General features: G+C 36.8%; 2 protein-coding genes across 10 annotated transcripts in view; one reads left to right on the forward strand and one right to left on the reverse strand.

Annotated features, from left to right (window-relative positions):
* TRIP13 (thyroid hormone receptor interactor 13) lies at window positions 1-12825 on the reverse strand. 4 transcript variants are annotated; one of them, XM_017822408.1, is made up of 14 exons: window positions 12749-12825; window positions 12280-12382; window positions 10557-10722; window positions 10121-10250; window positions 8792-8847; window positions 6953-7043; window positions 5729-5801; window positions 4716-4779; window positions 4389-4475; window positions 3556-3662; window positions 2364-2517; window positions 2070-2182; window positions 811-880; window positions 63-255 (listed from the first exon to the last, which is right to left on the reverse strand). In XM_017822408.1, the coding sequence occupies exons 2-14, from the start codon at window positions 12369-12371 to the stop codon at window positions 160-162; spliced, it is 1299 nt and encodes a 432-aa protein (XP_017677897.1). In that variant the 5' UTR covers window positions 12372-12382; window positions 12749-12825; the 3' UTR covers window positions 63-159. The 4 variants fall into 4 exon arrangements, with proteins under 4 accessions (XP_017677904.1, XP_017677897.1, XP_017677889.1 ...); XM_017822400.1 differs by lacking the exon at window positions 12749-12825 and adding an exon at window positions 12479-12737; XM_017822415.1 differs by lacking the exons at window positions 4389-4475; window positions 12749-12825 and having other exon boundaries at window positions 1-255; window positions 12280-12737.
* The window catches only part of BRD9 (bromodomain containing 9), a 23103-nt gene continuing 11587 nt past the window's right edge, over window positions 12768-24283 (forward strand). Inside the window, exons 1-9 of one of the 6 annotated variants that reach the window (XM_017822350.1) lie at window positions 12768-12908; window positions 13857-14077; window positions 15728-15860; window positions 17580-17640; window positions 18558-18702; window positions 19858-19968; window positions 20734-20909; window positions 22989-23078; window positions 23886-24018. In XM_017822350.1, the coding sequence (XP_017677839.1) occupies window positions 12836-12908; window positions 13857-14077; window positions 15728-15860; window positions 17580-17640; window positions 18558-18702; window positions 19858-19968; window positions 20734-20909; window positions 22989-23078; window positions 23886-24018 (1143 nt within the window). In that variant the 5' untranslated portion in view covers window positions 12768-12835. The remainder of the gene's footprint in view (window positions 12909-13856; window positions 14078-15727; window positions 15861-17579; window positions 17641-18557; window positions 18703-19857; window positions 19969-20733; window positions 20910-22988; window positions 23079-23885; window positions 24019-24283) is intronic. The other 5 variants (XM_017822357.1, XM_017822360.1, XM_017822370.1 and 2 more) reach the window with 5 other exon arrangements.

Below are 24283 nucleotides of genomic sequence, written 5' to 3' on the forward strand. Positions count from 1 at the left end.
GCTGTAAACTTTCTTAATTGTTTATTAATGGATATTTTTAAAAACTAGAAGAGGCATTCCAGGTTTTTTAAGGTGCTGACAATTTATTTTACAGATGCATAAAAGTTGCACAATTTGTATGAAAAATATAACAATAGTCAACTACAAAACAGTGGAGTATCACACACAGTCTTCAAGATTCTTTCTTTCTTCAAATTGTTTGTCTACTGCAAGTGAAAGAGCCTGAAGAAATGTTGTCATTGTAACACTGGGGGACTGAAAATAAGAGAACATTTTGTTAGACACACTACAGCAATAGGCAGACATAATATTTTACATAAAAATCACAGTATCAGTAAGAGAAATATTTGACTTCCATGTTACAAAATTTTCAAAATGCTACAAAACAAACTGCAAGTTTATTTTAAACAAGATAGCATGGCAAAGTCAAAGTCAAGCTATTGAAGGTCTTGAGTCAATTACTACTACTGTAGATTTGCTTAAAAAAAGGCTTTTAACAAATTAATAATATTTATAAAGTGGCAGAGGGTTTTTTCAGCAAGGAATTATCAGAGAATCAATATCAATATTCATTAATTTAATTAAAAGTAGAATGCTGCTTGACAGGTCAATCCCACATCACTTCTTCAATCCCATTTTAGATTATGGCCAGCACATAACTGTTGCAGTCTACAAAGCTGCAGAAACAAGTGAAATTTAGATCAAAAGGGGGGTTAACTTCAGGCAGTGTCCCAATGTCTTCCTGCCTGTCTCAAACCCAAACTAAATTATAATGAATAGAATAAACTCACTTGAATATAATACACTTACTTGAATATAAAGTGCATGTGCTAGGAAAGGAAGCTTTCTCAGGACTCGGCCACCAAGACCTTCACTTCTTCTACAGTAAAACAGACACAAGTGCTGCTTAAATGCTAAATGTTCACTCTTAGAAGACCTTTCCTTTTTCTTGTCTCTCCACTAAATTGCTCTAAAAAAACCTCAGATCACAATTCAGCAGGTCACTTGCAGCTCTTTTAGCAGGAGCAGGAAGAGAACAGACAAATTCTGTTTATGGGAGGCTATAGAGTATAATACAAAAACGGAAGCGAGGGAACAGAAACAGCATAGTCACAGTTGCCTGCCAATGCTTACATCATGCCCTTCATATCACTGTGCCATATCTCATGAGTTTGGGGGAATGTCTACACCAAAAGGGTATGGTACAGACATAACCACTCTTGGAAGGACTTGAAAAAAAACTGTTTTGAAGTTTGGACCTCATCGCTACTGCTTTTCTCCTACCAACAATTTACAGTTTCCTTCACCTCACCTACTTGATACATGTTTCCTGTCTTCTCCAAGCACCACTCTGCATATGTAGACTGCAAACCTCTATCCCTGGAAAAACTTACATGCTTTTACTCCACTCCTCACTGGTTAAGATTGCATACTTCAGGAACAGAAAGAAAACACACTTTGCTAACTTTATGTTATTTTATTTTGTTCCACAGGGACCAGCACTTTGGAAAAAAACATTGCTTGATGCTGTGAATATAATTTTTATTTATTGTTTCAAGAACTGTTATGCTGGAGTGAAAGACTATTTGCTCTATGAACATCCTCGGAAAACCATAATACTGTCCATTTACACTTCATTCCCTTCTCCCTTGCTTCTGTCCACTTACATCTCCATGTTAAATACTGATTTAGTAGATTGCTAGGTATTTCAAGACACTTTCTTAGCAGGACCTGAGGCCCATGCTATTTCTGCTAACCTGCATTACAATTTCCAATATCCACTGAAACCTAAGGCATCTCACTAATCTGGCCAGCAATCTGTCAAGAGGACTTCAAATGGCAGAGCAGAAACCAGAAGCAGTACCAAGCCAAGTCTGTTCTGAGACTAAGAAATGTGAGCAAATCATGATTGCGTTGACTTTTGGTCCCCTAAAAAGTTTTGCACTATCCCCAACAGAAAAAAAATGGGAACGTTTCAGAACTCTAACTGCTATGAAATTCAGCTACTTTTATACATCATTCCACAACTCAATATATATATGAAAAAAAGTAGAATTTCAGAACCTTACCTTGAGATTTCTTTTAGTACAAGGCTTAGCCTTGACACATTATTTTCTACGAAGCCTATCATCTCTAGCTCTCTGAGTGTCAGAAGTTGCTGTCGAGGATATATTATTTGACACTAAAAAGAAGAGTTATACATTGTTGTATGAAAAACAAATACATTCAAAATTAAATTCTACAGTAGGAGTGGAAATACAGAGAAGGAATTAAATTTTTGTATTTTTGTTACTTAGGAAGTATGGTTAAAAAGTCAAATTTATTGAAATAGGACATTTTGCAGTCTTGCTTTCAAATATTACCTTCATCAGTTCTTCCAAGCAAGAAAGATATATTCTAAATATTGCTGCAGCAGATGGAGGTCCAATGTATTGCTTTATGTCAGCCCTGTCTACAAAGGCCATGTCAATTTTCTCCGTAATATTTGAAGTAGTCAGGATAACTACGTTGGGATACCTTCAAGACAAAAGCATATTTTTAGGTCACATGTTTTATCTCCTTTTCTGACTGGCAAATCAAGACCTTCCCTCTTATGACTCATGTAATTTCTTGCAATAAGCAGTCACATCACACTTGTCAACCAGCAATTACATTAAATGATCTGAAGCTCTTGGCCAGTTATCAGCAGCCTATTTCAATGCATAGTCTCTTTCTTTTAGTTGTTTCTCAAGTGTCCACAGTTTCCCTAATCCTATTCTAGAAGTGATATACATTAACTATCTAGAGCCTATTGGCATAGCTTCTACCACAAAAAAAAGATTTTGAAAAGAAGACTCATAAATTTGAAACTTTAATCTACATGTTTTCTGTTTCAATTTAGTTGAAAGTATATAGTTTAACTGGCATTGTGACATATTCTAACTGCAAATGACTTCAGAGTGAGCTTAAAAGAGAACATATCCTTGCTCTAAGCAATGAAAGAACATTCTTAACCACAGCTGTTTTTAGAAAAAACCTGTCAACTTTTATATATGAATAAGACATATTTAATTAGCTGCAAGACAGGGCCAAATACTAGGGCACCATTCTGTGAACAGTGCCAAGGATGCACAATAAGGAAAGGGAAATGGCAGGAATGAAAAACAGCTGGTATGCTGCACTAAATCCAGCATACAAAGTGGAGCGAGCAAGATTAACAATTTCTTCTAAACCACGTTTTGTCCAAGTCTGCTTTAGATTGACATCCAGAAGCGGTATATAATAAACAAATTCTTCATTCATCTTATTCTTGTCTCTCCAAGCACACATCATGATGATCTGTCCTTTTTCCTCTCCCTATCTTTAAGGTAAGTATACAGCCTGGTGATTTGATTGTCCACTCAGGTACATGCAAAATACTCTGCTGGATTACTCCTATGTCTTTTCAAAATTAGCATCATTAACAAACAACAGTTCACTAACCAATTTGTTTTAGCATTCCAAGTAGGAACTGAAATTTAGCAGGAATCCTGAAATTGTCAATTATCTTTTGCTGTTCTAATAATATGAGTTTACCTTTTAATCTGATCTATTTGTGTCAGTACAGCATTTACCACACGAATAGCATCTGAAGGCTCTGTGCCTGCCTTGAAGGCACTGCGGGCTGCTGTGAGGCTTTCCACCTACAAAAAACCCAAACCAATCAACCAAAACAACAACAACAAAAATCACCAAACACCAAAAAAACCAAAAAGATTGCACATTTGGAGTCCTGGCAGCAAACAAATAACCCAGCCAATATACCCTCAGATCCTTGCGTCTGGTATCTAAAACTCCATCTTCAAAATCTTTTGTTAACTAGGAAATTACAGGGAGTAGGAAAGGCATGTCAAGGAAGCAAAGTGTAGTGAGTGAAATGGAACACCACCAGAATAATGAATACATTTAATTTAGAATGAGCTTCCCCATAGATATTTCAATAAAACAAGCTAATAAAGTACATACTTACTGAATTGCTTAGGTATGCAACTCTGCAGAGAATGTAGACAATGAACTGAACCATATTAATGTATTTTAGAGCTTTACAACAGATGAAGAGTACAAATAATACAAATCTAGCCTACTTTTGCTCCACTTTTAAACACACAGCAGCAAGGAAGTCCCACCAAGAAAGGCTTCAATTAATTTTCAGCTGTAATTTGCCTGCTAAATGGCACTATGTTCCTTCCAAATCTCTCAAATCTGCAGCAGTCAAGATTAAAATTCACTCTTCTGCACAAAGCTGTATAGCTTACGAAATACCATAGATGTGCTTTTACTGTTCTTTACAAATGAGGACTATTACAGTTTCTCCCCAGCAAGTTACTTCCTGCTAAATTTTATATACAACAATGCTATTGGAATCATACCTCATCAATCAGTACAAATACAAGAGCATCTTGGTCATCAACTAACTCTTGAATCTTCTGGAACATCTTGGTTACAAGCTTGCCACTCTATAAAGACACCATATGTAGATGTTTATTTCCTTACCACACAACTTCCCAAGGCTTACCATATTTAAAGATGGAAATACCTGTTTTTTAAAATAACTTTCTAATATAACTTCTATTTAAGCATTCTCAAACATGTTAATTATTGTGAGTAATCTTTGGTGCATAAATGAAACAAGCTCAACAGAAACAGTGTAATTTCTAAAACACAGTGTCTACTTAATTAGCTACATCAATACATACCTCAGAAAACCATTTAGAGAAAAGACTGTGGCTGTTTATCTCAATAAACTGTCCATACCTGTACCTAAAGTATAAAGGGAAAAGTAAGTATCAACTCCATTGTAAATAAAAGTCAGTGATATCATTAACTCCTGCAAGTCTCATTCTCTCCCTGGAATTCTGTGAATTAGTACTTTAAACTACCTACTTTTCAAGACATAACACCTGTTTCAATTGTGATTTCCAACAACATGTCTCAGTAGAATTCTTCACATTAAATTCCTATTAGAATGTCTCCATTAGAACAGGTGCTATTTAAATATACTTTAAGTAACAGTTACCATGCTAATTGCCTCATTCTTCTGTTCATGTAAGATTTTCTTCAGTATAGCAAGAACTCATATAAAAGTATGAAACTTATTTACTTAGCAGTGCATGGATCTCCTTATGACAAAATATTTCAACCACACAACATATAGCCCATGTTTTTCACACATTCAGATCGCTCCCATTACTTACGTTACACCTCGTATTTTATATAACATTTATTTTTGTAAATAAATTTGTTAAGTTGCTATAAATTTTAAGGCTAATTCTTATTACTTGTCTGATATACAAACTGACCTCTGTAGATTGTGTTATTCAGACAATCCAAGTACAAAACAAATTGGTTACAAAATTGCTACCTATTAAGAACAGGCTTTCTTGAACAAGAAGATAGAAATATCAAAATAATCTGTGATCCTTTGTCCTTTAATATTCATTGATGTACAATAGGAGCACAAATTACTATATTGTCACTGGAATTTGTTTTACACACCTAGGCACAAATAATGACACATTTTTAAAGGCATTAAATATCATAGACAGTCTATCAGATCAGTTTTATTGCTAGCTGGGTGCAGTATAAAAAAAGGATATCAGCACTTGGCACAAGTTACTTGAAATCAAATATTACATATATTTGGGCTAGTGAAAAAGAGCAACTAGTTTACAAAGTAAACTAAAGTGAAAAATTTCAAAAAAATTATCACCTGTATGACAGTCGAATTGTCAGCTTCTGAGCCAATGCTTTACAGAGAGAAGTTTTCCCAGTTCCAGGAGGGCCTAGTTTGAAATCAGATCCATACATTACACAGAATTTGCATCAGATTGTTAATGACATGTAACAGCTTTTTAACTACTCTATTTCATCATAGCACTAACTGTAGAATAAAAACACAGTAGGCCTGAGTATTCTGAGAAAATCGCTTATTCCACTACAGTCCTAGAGTCAAACAGGCAAGTACAAGCATAGTGATTCATACAAGAGTATGAATCTGTGGGAAATCATGGGTGGGTGCTAAACAAACTGTTAATGTCAACCAAGTGACAGTACTTTCATTCAAAGCCAGTACTGGCATTACAGTATAAATGTATTTCACACTGCAACAGTTGCAGATTTCCTAGAATTAATTTTTTTGTGATCACAGTAATAAGCTCATTATTAAAATTAAATATATCTATCATAAATACATTGCTAACAGTCTGAAATAAATAGTTGTTCAAACAAAAACATCCTGCAGCTGTTATATTGACAGTTATAACTTAAGTACAATCAACAAATACTTCCACCATGATCTTTTATTTTTGAACATTATTCTTTATGACAAAATTAATGCAATTAATCAATAGCAAGCTGCATTTTGCAAGCAAATGGATTCATCTGATGCTAATCTCATTTCTGGTATAACTTCCACAGTAAGCTAGGACTGACTGAAGGTTACAGCTTCACTGAAACAACTAAATTAGTGAGAGTACTGCCTACATACTTGGCAATAGAACACACAGTGTAAAAGTGTAAAAAACACAACACACAGATTTATTTCCCAGTTTCCTCAAAGTTTTTATAAAGCCATAACTAACAAAATATTTAATACTGGGATAAAAGTGAAACTAATATATGCCTCCTAATGTTCTCAGTATCTGCATGATTTTTGCTCTTTAAAAAAGCTGCAATATCACTTAAAAATGAAAATTAAAAAACCCCACAGCTGTCACTGCACTGTAAATTTCAGAATTTAAATTCCTGCAAAACATAGTACACATGAATATTGACATTACACTTAATTTAAACTTGTATAATAAAGAGGATATTTCCCTGCTATTTTTGTATCATCTAATTTCACTACAACAGGCCTGCAATACAATTTTTGCCAGAAGGAAAGTATAAACAGATGGCCAACAAATGTACTCGATTTAAGAGAGATCGTTTTTACCATGCAGCAAAACAACTCTGTTCCATGATATCAGGTTGCTGTCGACATTTTTGTCAGAGAACAATAATGTTGTTGTCACGTAATCAAGTAACTAATTGAAAAGGAGAAAAATAGACACTTAGAGACATAAGAGCAAATACAATTACAGACAGAAGCAATCTCCTAATCATGCCTACTGCATACTCATAACAACAACAACAAAAAAACCACTCATGTCTTTTAGTCATAGGCAAACTTATTTCTCCAAAGTATGGGAATTAATTTCTGTCCTACTCTCAAGAATATGAATAGAATGTACTGGGCACAAATAGAGACTTAGAACTTTTAAATTAATAAATTAAATGCTTTAAGGAAGCGAAATTATTTTCATTTTTCATTGTCCCACTTACAGTGCATCTATAAAACACAAGCTGCCCAAGCACAGAGGGTCAAAGACTCAAACTCTCGGTACTGTTTGTACAGCTATACATTTGTTCAGTTTGTTTTACTAAGCCCACCAAAGCATTTCCTTTCACATTTTACTTCATTTTTACTGAAGCATTTGTATCAGCTACTGCAACAAATTTGTAGATTGTTTACCCTTCCAAATAAGGGAAGTTTCATGTACTTCCCTGAATGCTTGCTTCTAAAAATACTTAAAAAAATTTAGAATTTCTAGAATTAGGAAGTAGAGAACTCTTTCAACAAAATGATTATGAACTTCAGGTGTGAATCTATACTGACTTTTACCTATCATAACACCTGATACCACATTACCTTCTGTCACTCTTACCTGTAACATGCTTTTGATCCACAGGTGTTAACAGGACAATATGACAGTACTCCTGCAAAATCTCATGCTCACAGTGGAGCAGTTACACAACAGCAAAAACGACTGAACTTAATCCACATGTTTTTCAATATTCCATGGACACAGACTGTACTATTTTGAAAATTCACAGCAACCATTTCAGAGCCCGTAGAACCCAACCATGCCCAGGCAGTTCCATGCTTTAAAGAATGAAGATTCAGCACAATTATTTTTACAGAAGTAGTCCTAGTTTCAGTCATTAAAAGCAACCATTTCGTTCTACCAGTATACACTTACAGTCAACAGTGATCAGCTTGCTGTTATTTAGTACATCAGCAAGTCTAATTAGATAGTCTTGTCATTTCATAGATGACTTGGAAATCAGTTTCATAAATTAGACAAACATGGACACGTTAATTCATATTTACCTTATAAATGAAGAAGTACAATCCCTGGAATGTTTTGCTTTTCTGTATTTGTTTATAAAGACTTAAGTGAGAATACTGTACCTATGGTATTACAAACAAGCTAACGAATTAATTACTTGTGTCCAAAAATGTCAGTTAGAAGCTTTTTTTTTTCAAGAAGCACAATAAACATTTTAATGAGTGCTGTCATAAGAACAACTGAGTTTAGTCACTTGTGGTTTATAGTCACATCACAATTACTAGATTCCAGATTGTGGTATTTCTGTTCTACGAGCTCTGGCATTTATTATCACAACCTTTGATGAATGCACAGAATCTTTGAGCCAGAAAATGACCCCATGGAACTGTTCTGCCTCTTTCAAACGTCTCACCAGCATTCAAGTGGGAGCACACTTCAATCATTCAGTGTGCATTTTATGAACAGTGACAGTGCTGGCTGACACTACTGCCAAGCCAATTAATTGTTTAGCTGCTGCCAGAAACACACAGTTAAACTCCCATCCCCTTCTGCCTAGCCTGCACTCACCACATCTCCAAGGGATGCAGTAAACTTCAAACAGGCCTCATTTCAACTCTTACTTCTCCTCAAGTAATCTTAATTGTTATTAATTTTTAACTTACGTTTGCTTTTACTTCACTGTCATATATGAGACTTTCCCAAAGGCCGTGGAATTCAGCTGGAAAAGCAATATATTATATACTTGCTTAGGATAAATTAGTCTGGGAACTTGTAGCCTATCATTGCAGCACAAAGCAGTTTTCAAATTATTCTCAACTAAAAATAGATAAATGAGAGCAATTAAAATATCTGTAAAAAAAATCAGGAGTTATTTTTCTCAAAATGCAAACACTACTTCCTAACAGACAAATTCAGCAGTTTCTCAAATTGCTCAAATCTGTCAAATAATTGTGTTGAGAAATTAATGTTGATTTCTTAACATGAAAGGACAAATATAATTCTTTCCACCCTCAAGAGGCAGTGGACCTACATTTCTCCAAGACAGAGAGCTAGGACAAGTTGGGGTGGGAGGAGGGTTCTAAGGACATTTTTATTATTCAGCTTTGCCTTTTTTTTTTTTTTTTTTTTTTTTTTTTTTTATATTAACATCAAGATGTAGAGGACCAAAAAAAGTATGTGGCTGAATAACGCACAAAAAACTGAAGTTGTCATTTGGGTATCAGTCATTCCCAGCAGTTAGTTTCTTACTTTCAGCAAACAAAAGCAGAAAAGACTGAGCAACTATAAACCACAATAATGTAGGAATAATGTCAATGTCTCAGATTGAATTCTTTCTGAAAATAAATGTAATAGATAGTTAGGCATTTTGAAACACGGAGAAAGTAGGAAACACTTCAGAATAACTGTCTGTTTGGGCTTAAGCTCACACCTGTGCTTCTCCTTCCAGGCACAGAATCCAACTTCTCCAAGCTCAAGATAGTAACAGGCAGGTCGTGCTCTATTGCAGAGCAAAGGCTTATTTTTCTCTTCAGAAAACATTCTGAGGACTCTAGATCTCTTTGTTTGTCTGTTTCAGATATAAAAACGACACTGCCTTGGGAGCTGGAAGCCAGCAGTGAGCTCTGGAAAATGAGTATTTAAAGTGATGAATTTCCTGTGGGTCTCCAAGTCAAAATTTGGAATGCAGCTTGTAGGATTAAAAACTTCAATGCTTCTGATTATGCCTATACATTTTAGACCACAAGACCAGTTATTTCCACACATCCATGAGTATTATAGAAATAAATGATGTGTTTTGGAACCACTGTAGCAGTTCAGTCAAAACCATAAAGAAAAATGTCCAAATATATTGGTTCCACAGACAAAGGACAAAGTTAAACAATATATACAAATAATACCTTTAACAGATAACCCTATAAACCCTTCTAGCCTTTCCAAGGTTTTCTTTCATTGTAATTGCTCTAGACCTTCCAGAAATATCACAAGGGTACCTGCTGGCAGAACCCAGTGGTGAGCTGCAGTGATATCCTCATTTTCTTCTTCCAGGTTCTCAGAGGTTGGTCCTTCTTCATTCAGATGAAAAATATGCAGAGAAATACTGCTTTTGCTCAAGTCAATAGGCTAGAATGAACATGAAAAGACTTCTAATGCATCATATTTCTCATTCAAAGCTAATTATAACAAAAGACAGCTACAGTTTTCAGCTGGCATTCATCTCTGAAGCCTACTATTTCTGTTTCAGACCTTACTAAGCAGTGTAGGTCCAAAAAATTAGCCATGTTTTCCTGGTTATATTAGTCAGCCTAATAAGAGATACTACGTCATCCTATAGACCTTGTCTTGCTTATGTCCTTAGGCCACCACCAGTCTACCTACAACTAGTTCACGGGCATATGAACAGAGCTGTACATTCTTGACTGCAAATACCTGTCTGTCTTTCAGCTTCAGCTCCGTATCCACAATCGACACAGACTGCACATTGTTCTTAAGGAAACTGTCATCAAACTCTGTCCACTTGTAATCACCAAACACGATGGTATGTCTGTTCAACAGCTTTAGGACACTCATCCTAATATCTTCTTTCTTGGCCACACTAACGAGAAAGGAACACCATTACTACATGGCATTGACATTTATAAGGAAATATGAATTAGTGTCAGAGTGCATTATTTCATACACTAAGTCTTCATGGAAAACAGATTCCATCTCACACACACAAAACTAACAAAACAACCAAAAAAACCCCAATACAAAAAAACCCACTTAACTCCCCCCCAACATTCTGCAGGAAAAAAGAAAAAACCCTATCAAATTCAGTCTGTTTGCAAAAGCAACAAACTTGATACTTGTTTTTAATTTGTGCACTAAAAGACACAATCCAAGGAATACTATTTGCTCTGTTTGAGATCATATCAGGGGACACAGAATGACACAGCTAGAAGACTTCAAGAATGGAAATCAGTTATGCAATCTGATTGTGTTTCAGCAGAAAAAACAGAAAAACTCATAGCCAAGCTACTAGACTGAATGTGGTAAGATTAGCTTGGAAGCTCCATTATACTTTCAAGTCTGAGGGCAGCTGGTACCTCGGGATGGGGACATACTATAAGCAGAATTCCAGTAGAAGAGAAAAAAGCTACAGGAAAAGGAATGCCATTTGAAGGTTTCAGAAAGGCTTTAACTTAGTCTTGCAATTTCAGTGATGTATAACCAGTGCAAATTCCAACTTCCTTGTTTTTTAAGCCTGACAAAAAGAGAGCTGTGGATATTTTACAACTTGATTTTTGCAACAACTTGGACATGCTCTCCTATTGTATCCAGATAGCCAGACTGTTAAGATAAGGACTGGATAAATGGACAGTGAGGTGGTTGGACTGTTCAGCTCAGAGGGTTGCAATTATTAGTACAAAGACTAAGCAGAGCTGCCAATAACTCAGGCTGGAAGAGGTGTGGGGGGTACTGTTAACACTGTTTTTACACCCTCATTTACACCTTTGATGATGGAATGGAAAGCAATTGCAGCAAGTTTATGGATAACACCAAAGCAGGGAGACTGTCAGTACTCTAGAGAGCAGGGCTGCCATTCAGAGGGACCTCTGCAGGTTGGAGATATAGTTTGACAGGAACTTCTTGAGGTTCAACAAAAGTAAACATGAAATCCCATCTCTCCATTCACTGCTCAGATAACAGAACAGAGCAGAGGTCAACCTGATGAAGAGTAGTTTTGTAGAAAAGGGCCTGGGGTACTGCTGGACAAAATGGCAGTGAGCCAGCAGTGTGCCCCTGCTACAAATAAGGTCAACCTTATTTTAGGCTGTGCTATCAAGAGTGTCAACATTAGGGAAAGCGATTCTTTCCATCCACTGCCTTTGTGGGACCACATCCGGAGTACTGCATGCAGTTTCAAGCTCTGCCATAAGAGAGACGAGGATAAACCAGAGCAAGTCCCGAATGTGGCCACCAACTTGATTATCAGATGAAATTGAGAGAAATGGAATTGTTCAATCTTAGGAAGAGACACTGGCATGGAAACTCATGGGAGAGCACAGAGATGGCAAAGCAGAGTCCCGTGGGCTCCTGAGGGTGCACAGCAAGAGACCAAAAGGAAACAGACACAAGTTACAGAAAGTTACATGGTGATCAGAGAGACCTGCTCGATTTCTGATGAACTTCCACATGGATCTGAACGTTGTCACACACGTTTGGGAGCGCTTGCTTCAGCTCCCCTGCGGCATCATCCATCCTTCTCGCTCCTAGGGGAAAAGCGATACCAAGGAGAAGCAATTCCCAGGGTCTGCTATACGCCCAGGGCACAGCCAGTCCTTTCCCGGTGCCCCGTCCGCATGCACCTCGCCCACAGCAAGGAACGGGATCGGCACTTCCCTCCCTCAGGAGATGGCGACGTCAGCCTCGGGATACGCCACGAGCGCGGCCGGGCCGCTCCTGCCCTCAACGCTGGACACCGGGAATCACCTCACGGCAGGCACGGTCTCGGGAGAGACGCGCTAGCGCAGCGGGAAGGAGCCCGGGAGCGCGGGACGAACCCGAGGCAGCTCACTGCGGCCGCCGCCCGTTCGTAAAGGGCGCGCTGGGCAGGGCAGGGCGGGCCGGCTCCTCACCCGGATCTTCCTCCGCCCGAGGTGGGAGGGTCCGCCCGTCCCGGCGCTTCCGGCGGGGCTGGTTCGGGCTCCGGCGCTGGCTCTGCCATGGGGAAGAAGCACAAGAAGCACAAAGCGGAGAAGGCAGAATGGCGCTCGACCTCCGCCACCGCCTACAGCGGTAAGCGCCGGGGGAGACCCTCTTTGTTCCCGGGACGCGCCCGCCCCTCCCTCCGCCCCGGCTGTCGGCGGGACCCGGCATCGCTGCAGGGCTGGGGGGCTCACAGGGACAGGCCCTGGTTTAAGTGCCGGGGCTGCCGGCGACGGGGGCGGCCTGGGGAACGCGGGACGAGGGGTGGGTTGTGAGCCCGGGCGTCTCCGTGGTTCCTGCGGCTGTTCCTGGTGGGATCCGGTCTCTGCGGTGCTCGAGTGATGCTTAATTTCACCTTGCTCTGACAAGGACCTTGCAACGTTTTCAGGGAAAGCCGAGGAGTCGGTTTCTTCCGTGTTACGGGTTTGTGGAAAATCACAACGTAACGTGTGCTGAACGACTGTCTATTAGTTTGGATTTATGAGTCTTAGGTATTGTTTTTTTTCCAATTGTATTGTGTATATTTTTGACGTGCAGCAAATTCTTACAAACAGTATTTCTAGAAGCAGCTTTGGAGCTGAGGGTCTTTAGCCTGAAGAACAGGAGGCTCCAGCATGACCCTATCACTCTGTGCAAACACCTGAAAAGACGTTGTAGCCAGGTGGGAGTTGGGCTCTTCTCCCAGGGAACTAGTGACAGGATGAGAGGACAAAGCCTCAAGCTGCAGCGGGGGAGGTTCAGGTTGGACATTAGGAAGAATTTCTTTGGAGGAAAAGTGGTTGTATATTGGAATGGGCTGCCCAGGGATGTGGTGGAGCCACTATCCCTAGAGGTGTTTAAGGAAAAACTGGATGTGGCACTCAGTGCCATGATCTAGTTGACATTGTAGTGTTCAGTGATAGATTGGACTCAATGACTTCAGAGGTATTTTCCAACCTAATTGGTTCTGTGATTCTGTAATTGCTGTGTGCTGTCATCTCTCTGTGCGTTTATGAAATGTTGGGGTTTTTTTTGTTTTTTTTTTTTTTTTTAATTTAGATTATATGGATAAACCTTTGGAAAAACCCTTAAAGCTGGTGCTTAAAGTTGGAGGAAGCGAAGTGACCGAACTCTCTGGGTCAGGGCATGATTCCAGTTACTATGATGACAGATCAGATCATGAGCGAGAACGACATAAAGAAAAGAAGAAAAAAAAGAAAAAAAAGTCTGAGAAGGAGAAAGAAAAGCATCTAGATGATGAAGAAAGAAGAAAAAGAAAGGTAAGCTGAGAGTTACAATTCAGGCACAGCCGCCACCATGCTTGCTTATCAGATCTAATATCTGGTGCAGAGTACCAGAGCTTTTTTTTGTTTGTTTGTTTAAATCACTATTCCAAGAAGCCTACTGTCTGAACTCAGCACCTCATAAATTTAGAAAACCTTTGTGTGTGTATTGGTGTATTTCTGCCATTTAAAGGAGATATATACTTGTGATGATTCTATGAACAAAGTAAAAACTTCCTTCTTGTAACTGCTCATTTTTCTTATTTATTTGCTTTGAATGAATACTTCCATTTTTAAGTTGGATGTTTTGTATATCAGCCAGGTCACAATCATGTTTTGCTACCCTTTCAGGGAGGGTATTTTCAGCTTTTCAAATAAATCTTGGTTGCATTTCTCTTCCTGAGATATACCAAGTTACTGGACATTGAAATTGATATGTTTACTCAAAACAGCTTTCTGAGATCTGATCTGTTGAGTACTGTGGTACAATAGTTAGATTGGCTCTTAGAATAACCTTCATGCAAGGCCTTGTGACTTTGCTAGTAGCAAATGGTGTGGTCGCCTTAGTTGTCTGTGCTGAACCTTAAGGAGTTTGATTAAAATCAGCAAGAAGGCATTGACAGTACAGTTACTTGTACAATTTAATTTTAATAGTATTTCTTTTGTGTACTAATGATTCTTTGACCTCTCTGCTTTTTTAGTTCTTTTTTTGTTATGTAGTTTTGCTCATATCATGATTTTTTTGGTGCTACTGTGTATGGGTTTGTGGCTAACATCTGTCATTTCCAATTGATTTGTTAGACTCAATTGCTTGAAAGTGACATACCTCATAGGATCGGTAGAAGCTCTTGAATACAGCATAGACAGTGCAAAATTTTCTTAGTACAAATGTTTCAGTTAAGAGTATGGCTTGGATTTGAAATATAGCAAAACAACTGTCCTTCATACAAGATATTGCATCATCAATTGCCTTTACTAAGTTACAGTGTGGGGATTGTTTGGATTTTTTCCCAGAATAAGCTAACAGATAGTTAAGAAGCAAAACAGCAGACTAAACAAGGCTAATGAAAATATGCTTTTCTTTGAAAACATGGATAATGACTGCAAGATTATAGGAATGATTTAGGCTTGCCTTTGCTGTGAAGCTCAGGAAGAGATCATTAATTGCCACCACTGTTACAGAGCAGTCCTTGTGGTTCTTCTGTGGGCTTTGTGAATTATCATATACTTTACTCATTCCTGTTCAATGCACCAAACAAAAGTACACTGATCAAAGCAGAGCTCCAGACTAATCTTTACTGAATAGTAAATTAACTTCCTTTGCTCTCTAGTGTAGCTTGTTATCATGCAATTTTACGTATAAATAGCTTCAGAGTTCAACATTCTTTTCCATGAAAGTACAGTAATGATAGTACAATACTATGTTAAATACAAAGTAGCTAAAGATGAACAGTTTAGTTTTAATTGGAGAAGAAAACTGAAAAAGTGATAGTGAAAATATATGCAGTGTTGTTTAAACCGTATTATGACTAAGATATAGAATGATTATTCCAAATGAAAGAATTTGCTGTCTCTTTTCTTTTGGTGTGTGGGATTGCACATTCCAAGTATGTTCTTCTAAAAGATGTCTTCTTCCTGCTGTGCTAGGAAGAGAAAAAGAGGAAAAGGGAGAAAGAACAGTGTGACACTGAAGGAGAAACTGATGATTTTGATCCTGGGAAAAAAGTAGAGGTTGAACCTCCTCCAGATCGTCCTGTCAGAGCATGCAGAACTCAGCCAGGTGAGCAGCGTGAGGAATTAAATCATTTTGGTTGTTTTTAAAAGCATGCACAACGAAGTTTTGTCAAAGGTACCAAAATGTAAAATTTTTGTGAAGATTTGCTGAAATCTAGAGACTTCACTTTTTTCAGCATTTAGAACTTTGCATTGTCTGAAAAGTCAATATTCCTCATGGTGGTTACAGGTTTTAGTAGGTTTGTTTTCAGTTGACTGAAGTTGCCAAGGAGATCTGTCTCTGGCTTCTATTACTTCTATTCTATTATTCTATTACTTCTCTGGCATAAAAGTGTTATTGTGCACAGTGTTCCCCTAATGCCTTATCCTCAGCATTTACTGAACAGTGATCAGAATGTCTGAATTTTCAGTTTTCCTTAGTTCAAGGCAAAAAAAAAAAAATCTTGTGAAGACTGCTTAGTTGTTGTTACAGTCTTTTTTTTAATAACATATGTTGAGTTTTAGTATCGGATATTTTCATTAACAGGAAGTTGTGATAGGGTGTCTCTAAAGACCATGGACACCACCCCCCACCACCCTATTTTTCATTTACCAATCTTTAATTTTTGTCACCAACCAAAATATTTATGAACTGTGTGGCAACTTCTGTATGTTTATTTATTTCAGATTTTGTCATGCTTTTTCTACCTGTAGCCATTGCTTGATAGTTAAAACTCAACATTATCCAGTGGAAACTTTTACTTAAGAGAATTTTCAAATACATCATGATCTCAGTTACACATATGCTTGAAAGTGGAACCTGGTAGCAAAAAGCTGTGTCTTTAGGAATATTGTGTGTCTTGTCTTTGGAATACTGTCCTTTGACTGGTCAAGTAATTCATTGAGGAGTTTTCTAATTATGACTGGGCATTAAATTAAGGAATGTTGGCCATCAGCTGTCAAGGTAGCTGAAATTTTCTGGTCAGAGTTTTATGTCTCGGGGTAGTCAGGAACCTTGGAAAACTGACAGACTAAAAACTAGTATCTTTATTATTGTATTTTCATCTGCTTGTAAAATGATATTTCAAAGCATATAAATTACCTTACCTATTCCAGTTAAGAAGGGAAATGTCGCTCCAATATCATGGTGAAGAGTTGGAGTTTTAATTCTAGATTTCAGCATGCTGCTTGTTTAGTGTTTCAAACTTCACATTAAAGGCAACCTCTCTGAGCTATGGAACAAGTAATTAATGAGTAGTATTAATCGTGTAATTTGTACCTGTACAGGAAGTGAAATTGTAATCAGTACCTCACGTGCCAGCAAATCTGCATCTGTTTGTCACTCAGTGACTGAAAGGTTCAGAGAAGCTAATTGCATGGGGTTAATGGTAAAGAAACCATTAAAATTGCACTGATAACATGTTGTAAGAATGTGGATTTCCCAATTGCATGATTTCAGCAACCAAGTTTCACTTTTCTTTTCCTGTAAAAATATATAACATCTTATTTTAATCTTATTAATATATATTCTTAGAGCTACTAGACTTAGCATTACATCTGACTTAATGTCTATTAGTTTTTAATGTGATGAAAGCTCAGAAAACAGTAAAGGAGAAGAAATAGGTACTGTATGCTTCTGCTTTGAAACGTATGTCACGCTGAGCTTCAGATATGCAAGCCGTACTTGTAGTTAAGATGTTCTCTCCAGTATTTATGTTTTTAAATAAATAAATATACCTGTATTCTGTTTCCTTGCACTTATCTGTGTTTTCATCTCAAAATGCAGCTGAAAACGAGAGCACACCGATCCAGCAATTACTAGAACACTTCCTTCGGCAGCTTCAAAGGTATAAACTGTATTGTACGTTCAGCTGTGTCGACAGTGTCTAATGCATATTTATATGTGTTACTTTACAACTTCTTCTCCTGGTTTTATGTTTGAAAATAGTGCCTGAAGACTGACTGTAGTATATCTGTTAACCTTTGCAGTCGTGCCAGACCTGGTAGTTTTTGAAGATTAGTTTGGGAAAAGTATTACCAACTTGACAATTCTAGCATTTAGCAGGGAAGTAAGTGTTTTGGGCCAGTGTAATTGCCATTTTAAATTTATTAAATACTGATGATTTAATTTAGGGATTAAAACCCAGTTATGATTCTGTAATGCTTTAAAAGATTGAACTGTTTTAATTTAATTATGTTTATTTCTGTGTCCCCTGTCAGATACAAAATAAATTTATACCTGCTTACTTGATAATCCCCTTGATTTGGAGAGGCTTTTTATTTTACTGTTTTCAATAAGATCTTAAGCCTGTACCTCATGTTAAAAAAAAAATCCTTTTTATTACATAGCAATAAGCTGAATTGGGAACTAGTTCAAAAATATTAAACATTGTATTTATTTTAGAGGACCTTATGAACAAGAAGAATTGGGGTTTTTTTACTCAGTGAAGACAAAAGACCAATTTGGAGTGTAGAGATGTAGAAAACATACAAAAATTAATTAAAAAATACAAGAACTAGCTTAAGTTGATCATTTGATCATTGAATTGAAAGACTTTTTTTAATGTGTTTCAAAAAGTCTACAAAGGTATAATCAAAATGCTTTAATTTATGAAGAAATTTGTCAAACATGCTTCTGTTTTATGAGAATGCTTTTGGTGTTGTTTTCTTTTATAAGTACTACCATTATGTCATTATTGTGGTATAAAAACAAGAACTGTTCTGTTTGCTGCTATAAATCTAAATGTATTGTTTTTATTTTTAGGAAAGATCCTCATGGGTTTTTTGCTTTTCCAGTCACGGATGCCATCGCTCCTGGATATTCCATGATAATAAAACACCCTATGGATTTTGGTACGATGAAGGAAAAAATTGCAGCAAATGAATACAAATCAGTCACTGAATTCAAGGTGAATTAGTAAAGATGTAGATATTTCAGAACTAATAAGAAACTGAAAATTCTTTTTAACTGTAGATGCTTTTCTGACATTAATTAATGTGCATTTTGTTCAGAACTGAGCACTTTTGTGTATTCAGTGTGTTACGAATACTCTGTCAGATTCTACTACAGTCTACTACAAATTACTGTGGATACCAAAAACATGTTCTAAAGTTCTATGGAAAGCATGCTGCTAAACTTAAACAGGAGTGAGGCTATCATGAAGACTTAAGTGGTTGAAGAACCTGGAGCTCTTTTTTTCCTCTCCTTGCCCCTCCTTTTTCATTTTTTTTTTTAATCTAGACCTGGTTAGATTGATTAATATGTAATTTTGACTTGTCTGCAAGAGAACTATGGATATACTGAAACTTCTTGTGTAAGAGTCAATAACAACTACGTATTTTTTATCTTTAATTGTCTTATTTTCCGTATGGCTTCATTTGAAATGGCAGAAAGTTACTTGGCAAGTTTATTGGCAACTTGCCATACTAATTTATGTATTGCTGTTGTTGTAATACTTTATTAGATGCATTGTGATCTTACAGAGAGTGCAGTAAGAAATCTTTTCATGATATCGCCAGCTCCTGGAAGGAAAGAAGTTTTCCTTAACTGATCCATGAAGTTCTATTAACTGCCTTCAGAATTACTGTTTCCTAGAGTGGTGTTGATGTAACAATAAACTTGACAGAGAGCATTGGCTTGCTTCTCAGGGTTAATCTCTTCTCTTGAAAGGTCCAGCAAGGTGAACAAAGAATGGCTTATATTTCTTACAAGTGCTTTGACAAAGATTATTCTGTTTTGCTAGGTATGCTACATAGATTTGTAGGAAATAGTAAAAAAGTATTTATAATAACCTTGCCATCAGCAATGCCTTCAGGTCTCTAAATTCTGGCTTGCTGGACTGTCTTATTCAACTACTTAAAAAGGGAAGTTTGGGAGCATCTTGAAGAAACAAAAGAGGCTTGTTTGCATTTCTGCATTACTTTTTGGCTTGCATTTACTCCATGAATTTGCTGCTAAAATATAACTGTGTTCATCACAGAGCTACCATGGTGGAATGGTATCTTCCAGTCATTTAATAAAGGACTTAGAATTTCTAACAGTTCTTTTGTCTTGTATTTTACAGGCAGATTTTAAACTGATGTGTGATAATGCAATGACTTACAACAGACCAGATACTGTTTACTACAAGCTAGCCAAGAAGATACTGCACACAGGCTTTAAGATGATGAGCAAAGTAAGAGACCTATTAAAAACAGAAAACAGTTGGGGTTTTTTTGTTGTTGTTATCATACTTAAAAGGAACATAATTAGTGACAATGATAAATGTTATTTCATCTTTCTGTGTTTAACCATAGCAGTGCCTGTTAGCACTGCTATATTTAAGGGCTTGATAGCATTCTTATTATAACTCAGTAATTTTTATTTATTTCTCAACTATATCTGCACTGCAGAAGTCTGTAGGAGTTTCTTCCCCTGGCCTCAGTGGAAGCAATTAAGATTCACATCTATTAAACCCTATTGTCAAATATTGCTTCTGGGTGAAACTTCGAAAACAAGATCTCATTTAAGTTTTACTTCTGCATAAACAAGAAAGCTCTACTTTTTTCAAGGTGTTGGGTGTGGGGGAATTTTCAGGTGTGTTGCAAATAACGCTTTTTACTCAAATAGAGTTGTTGGCTTTTAAAATGAAGTTTTGGTGAGCTGCTCTGTGTGCACATGTTGTATGTGTGTGTGCATGTGTTACAGTGATGGTAAGTTTTGTGTAAAATAGTTGGTTTTGTATATGCAGTTTGTTTGTTTGTTTGTTTCTCTCTTGATAGTTGGGCTGCAGAAATTCTGATGCCATGCTACCATGACCAAATCATGTTGCATCGCCATTGGAAACGAGACATTAAGAACAAAATAAGGCCATGGCCATTCCCATCCCATCCCATTATCATAGCATCTTGGCTATGAGGGAAAGGTTAAGTCCCTGCCGCTCTGTCCTTTCTGATTCTAGGAACGGCTGTTAGCTTTGAAGCGCAGCATGTCGTTTATGCAGGACATGGATTTTTCTCAGCAGGCAGCTCTTCTGGGTGATGAAGATACAGCAGTTGAAGAACCTGTCCCTGAAGTTGTTCCTGTACAAGCAGAGACTACCAAGAAATCCAAAAAGCAAAATAAAGAAGTTATTAGGTAAAGGTTTTAATGGGCATGCATACTGCTTTGTTGCAGCTTTTGTAATATTAGACAGCAGCAAAGAAGTGAGGAAAAAACCCTCTTTTCAGCCTTTTTTGCTGAGGTCCGTAGGATAAATGGACAATTTTATTGTATTTTGTTTGCTTGTTTATTTATAGAACTTGTTTAATAACCCAGTGATTCCCAACTTGAGACAAACAATTCAGAAGATGACTGCATATTCTTTTAAACACTTACGGTTAATGTCTATATAGGTATCTTTATTATTCTTTATATTAAGTAATGAGTAGTTTCTTCTCATGATGTTAAGAAATACTACCTTATTTTGAATATAGCCACAAGTACCTTTTGCATTTTGTCCCTTTTTTTTCCTTTCCTAAAACGGATGACTGTATCAAAACATAACAGGATCTTTCTGGGAGAGCAAAGTGGTCCCAGATCAGTGAATGATTTTATTTGACTTTAACCTTATCTGGCATGATGTGTAGATACAGGAGATTGTTTCTGGAGCAGATGATAACATCTCCCCAGTGAAATCTTATTAAGCTTCTTTATAAAATACATTGCTAGTGCAATAGTAATCTTCCAATTAATAGGCACCCCCATTTCACAAAGCCATGTTTTTATAACAGCTAAAATCCAATTTTAGTAAAATTTTTTGAATGTAAATGTAGTTAAGTTATTTTATGAGATATTAGCAGAAACTGTAATTTACAAGCAACTTTTGTTCAGTGTTCTTGCATAAACATCCAAAGACAGATGTTGAATTTAAACTGTAGAGTATTATCTCAGCTGCAATTTTAAGAAAGAAAATCTATAACAGAGCATCACTAGTTATGTCTTAAATAATCTGATCATGTGGATGTGTTCTGCAGGCTTCTTTCCTAAACCTTTAAAGTAAAAAAGGTGAAATGTCTTGTCTCATTTTTTTTTAAAAGTGAACTTTAGGGTTCTAATCAGCCAGATCTTTTATTTTCTTTTACCCTTCAAGCATTTCTTTAGTCCTCTTTAATGTCTGATGAAAGAAATGGTATTTTAATGTAGTTGTTTTGTGGAAATAGAAGACTGCAACATGTATCTTCAAAAAAAATTTTAAACAGAGTAATTTTTTAGTGGAAACTATTCTGTTGACAGCATACAGAAACATACCTGTTGCTTTATAATGGAGAACTAACAAAATGTCATTTGTTCCTTCTTTTTTGAATTGTATATAGAAATCAACTGAAAGCACCTTTTTGAAGGGGAGGTAGTTTGGTTTTTGGTTCTTTGTTTTTTTTTAGGAGATACATAATTTGTTTTGTATGGTGCCCAGGATTAATTCTTGCATAAACTCTGCTACAGGAGTGTTTTCGTACTTTGCCAAAGAGCAAGCAAATGGCACTGCCAATCCATGTAGTACTGCTCTGTCTTTGATATGTACCTTAACATACAATTCACGTAGTTAAAAATAACTGACCTTTGATTTCATTTGGGTACCGGTTTTTTTGCAATGAGTTTGTGGTATGAATTTACCTTAATTTACCTTCCTATTGTTTTCAATGTTTATGCAACTTTAGTCGTTGGAATGAATTTGGTTTTTCTAGTTAACTTGACCTTTTAAACACTTGTATTTTTGCATCAGTAAGATTGGTATTATTCTTTTTGATGAACAGTAAGAGCTTTGCGGGGAGAATTGAACCTAATAGTGGATATTTTTGCCTTCATATTTCACAATTATAAAAAGGGAAAGAGGGAATTCAGTGCTTGGAAAGTGTTAAAGCAGCTTAGAGCTCTATACTGTAGTTTAAAAAGTGACTTCGTCACTCAGACATCCTAATGTTTAAGTAGTTTTTGAAAGTTTTGTTCAGGATGTTGCAACCTTCTGAACATTCTCTTAAAATTCTTGTCCTTTAATTATCCTGTAGAGCGTGACAGTAAATGCCAATTGAGGAGTTTCCTGCTGTGTACACCCTTTCTTAAGTTTCAATGACACAAAATTGTATAACACATTTGTCTCATAATAGTATGATCCTGTGATCTTTTTATTGTCTTTAATAGCAAAACTTACTTGTGTATCGGATCTGAATCTCTATACAGAGAGAAATTCTTAGCTAAGCAAATGGAAGAAGATAACCCAGGAGAGAGAAATGGATTTGGTGTGAGGAGATGCTCTACCCAGTACCTAAGGTGTTTGGCCCTAGTGTCTAATGTCCCTATAATGCCCTGAAATATTTTGATGTACCAAGTTTACTTTATATATAAAATATAATGAAGACTGCCATATTCTGTGATATCTTCACACTTGTCCTTATGATATTACCTTCTTCTGATTTTATATAATACCTATGTCCTGTTCCATCTTGGAAATGCTTATCTGTTACAATTTTATTTTTCTGGTGCTTTAATGGAAAGGGATCTACTGAAAGATAAATGTTAAATTTAGTAATTTCAATTACAAGGAATGGTGTGATTAATACTGATTAGGAATGCTAATTGCCAATACTAACAAACATAGGAAGTAAAGGACTCCCTGTTAGACTGGGAGCTGTGTCCTACTGCAAGCAATATGATAAGCCTGTTGGGTTTTTTCTCTGATTAGTTACATAGTTTCCATCCCTCATCAAGTAATATCTTCTCTGCATCTTTCTGTTTGGAATTTGTGAAAATAGCATATTCATGCATGTGGGAGACTAAAGATGCATATAGCATTCACCCTGTATTAATGCAGTTTTACTCCCAGTCTCTGTTTTGTAATACTTCATTTTCACCAAGGTACAGAAACTATTACACTTTTGAAATTCAGTAGTTTAGTAGTTCTCAGCTTCTGCTCCAAAACTTCAGTTCATAGTATGATTATGATTCCACTTAAATGCTGAAGTAGACTGACACTGGGAGAGTAGTGAGACTGATTGTTCTATTAGGAAAACCCAGAATTCAGCCCTTTGTTTTGTTTTCGCTTTTAATTTCTACAGCTGTTCCTCTTCTGTTTTGTAGCTGCATTTTTGAACCTGAGGGAAACGCATGCAGCCTGACAGACAGCACTGCTGAAGAGCATGTCCTGGCGCTAGTGGAACATGCGGCAGATGAAGCTCGGGATAGGATCAATCGATATCTACCCAACAGCAAGGTCCACTGCACAGTGCAGTTCGCAATTCCATTTTGTATCTGACTATTGAATGCTTTGATTCATGCTAGGAGACAGGCTTTAGTGTTGTGTTTTCTGAGACTGTAACATCTAGGATGTATGCTCTGTGTGGATTGCCAGTATGGCTGTTGTGTGTCATTTAGTTCCCACTGAAAGCCATTGTAGGTTGTCCTAAATGGATCTCGGGTTATTTTGTGTGTTGAACATCTTTGAAAATTCTCTTGCAGGAAGCAGTGAAATGTTGCTC

Source organism: Lepidothrix coronata, unplaced genomic scaffold (genome assembly GCF_001604755.1).
Source record: "Lepidothrix coronata isolate B3197 unplaced genomic scaffold, Lepidothrix_coronata-1.0 Scaffold3, whole genome shotgun sequence".
NCBI lineage: Eukaryota > Metazoa > Chordata > Aves > Passeriformes > Pipridae > Lepidothrix > Lepidothrix coronata.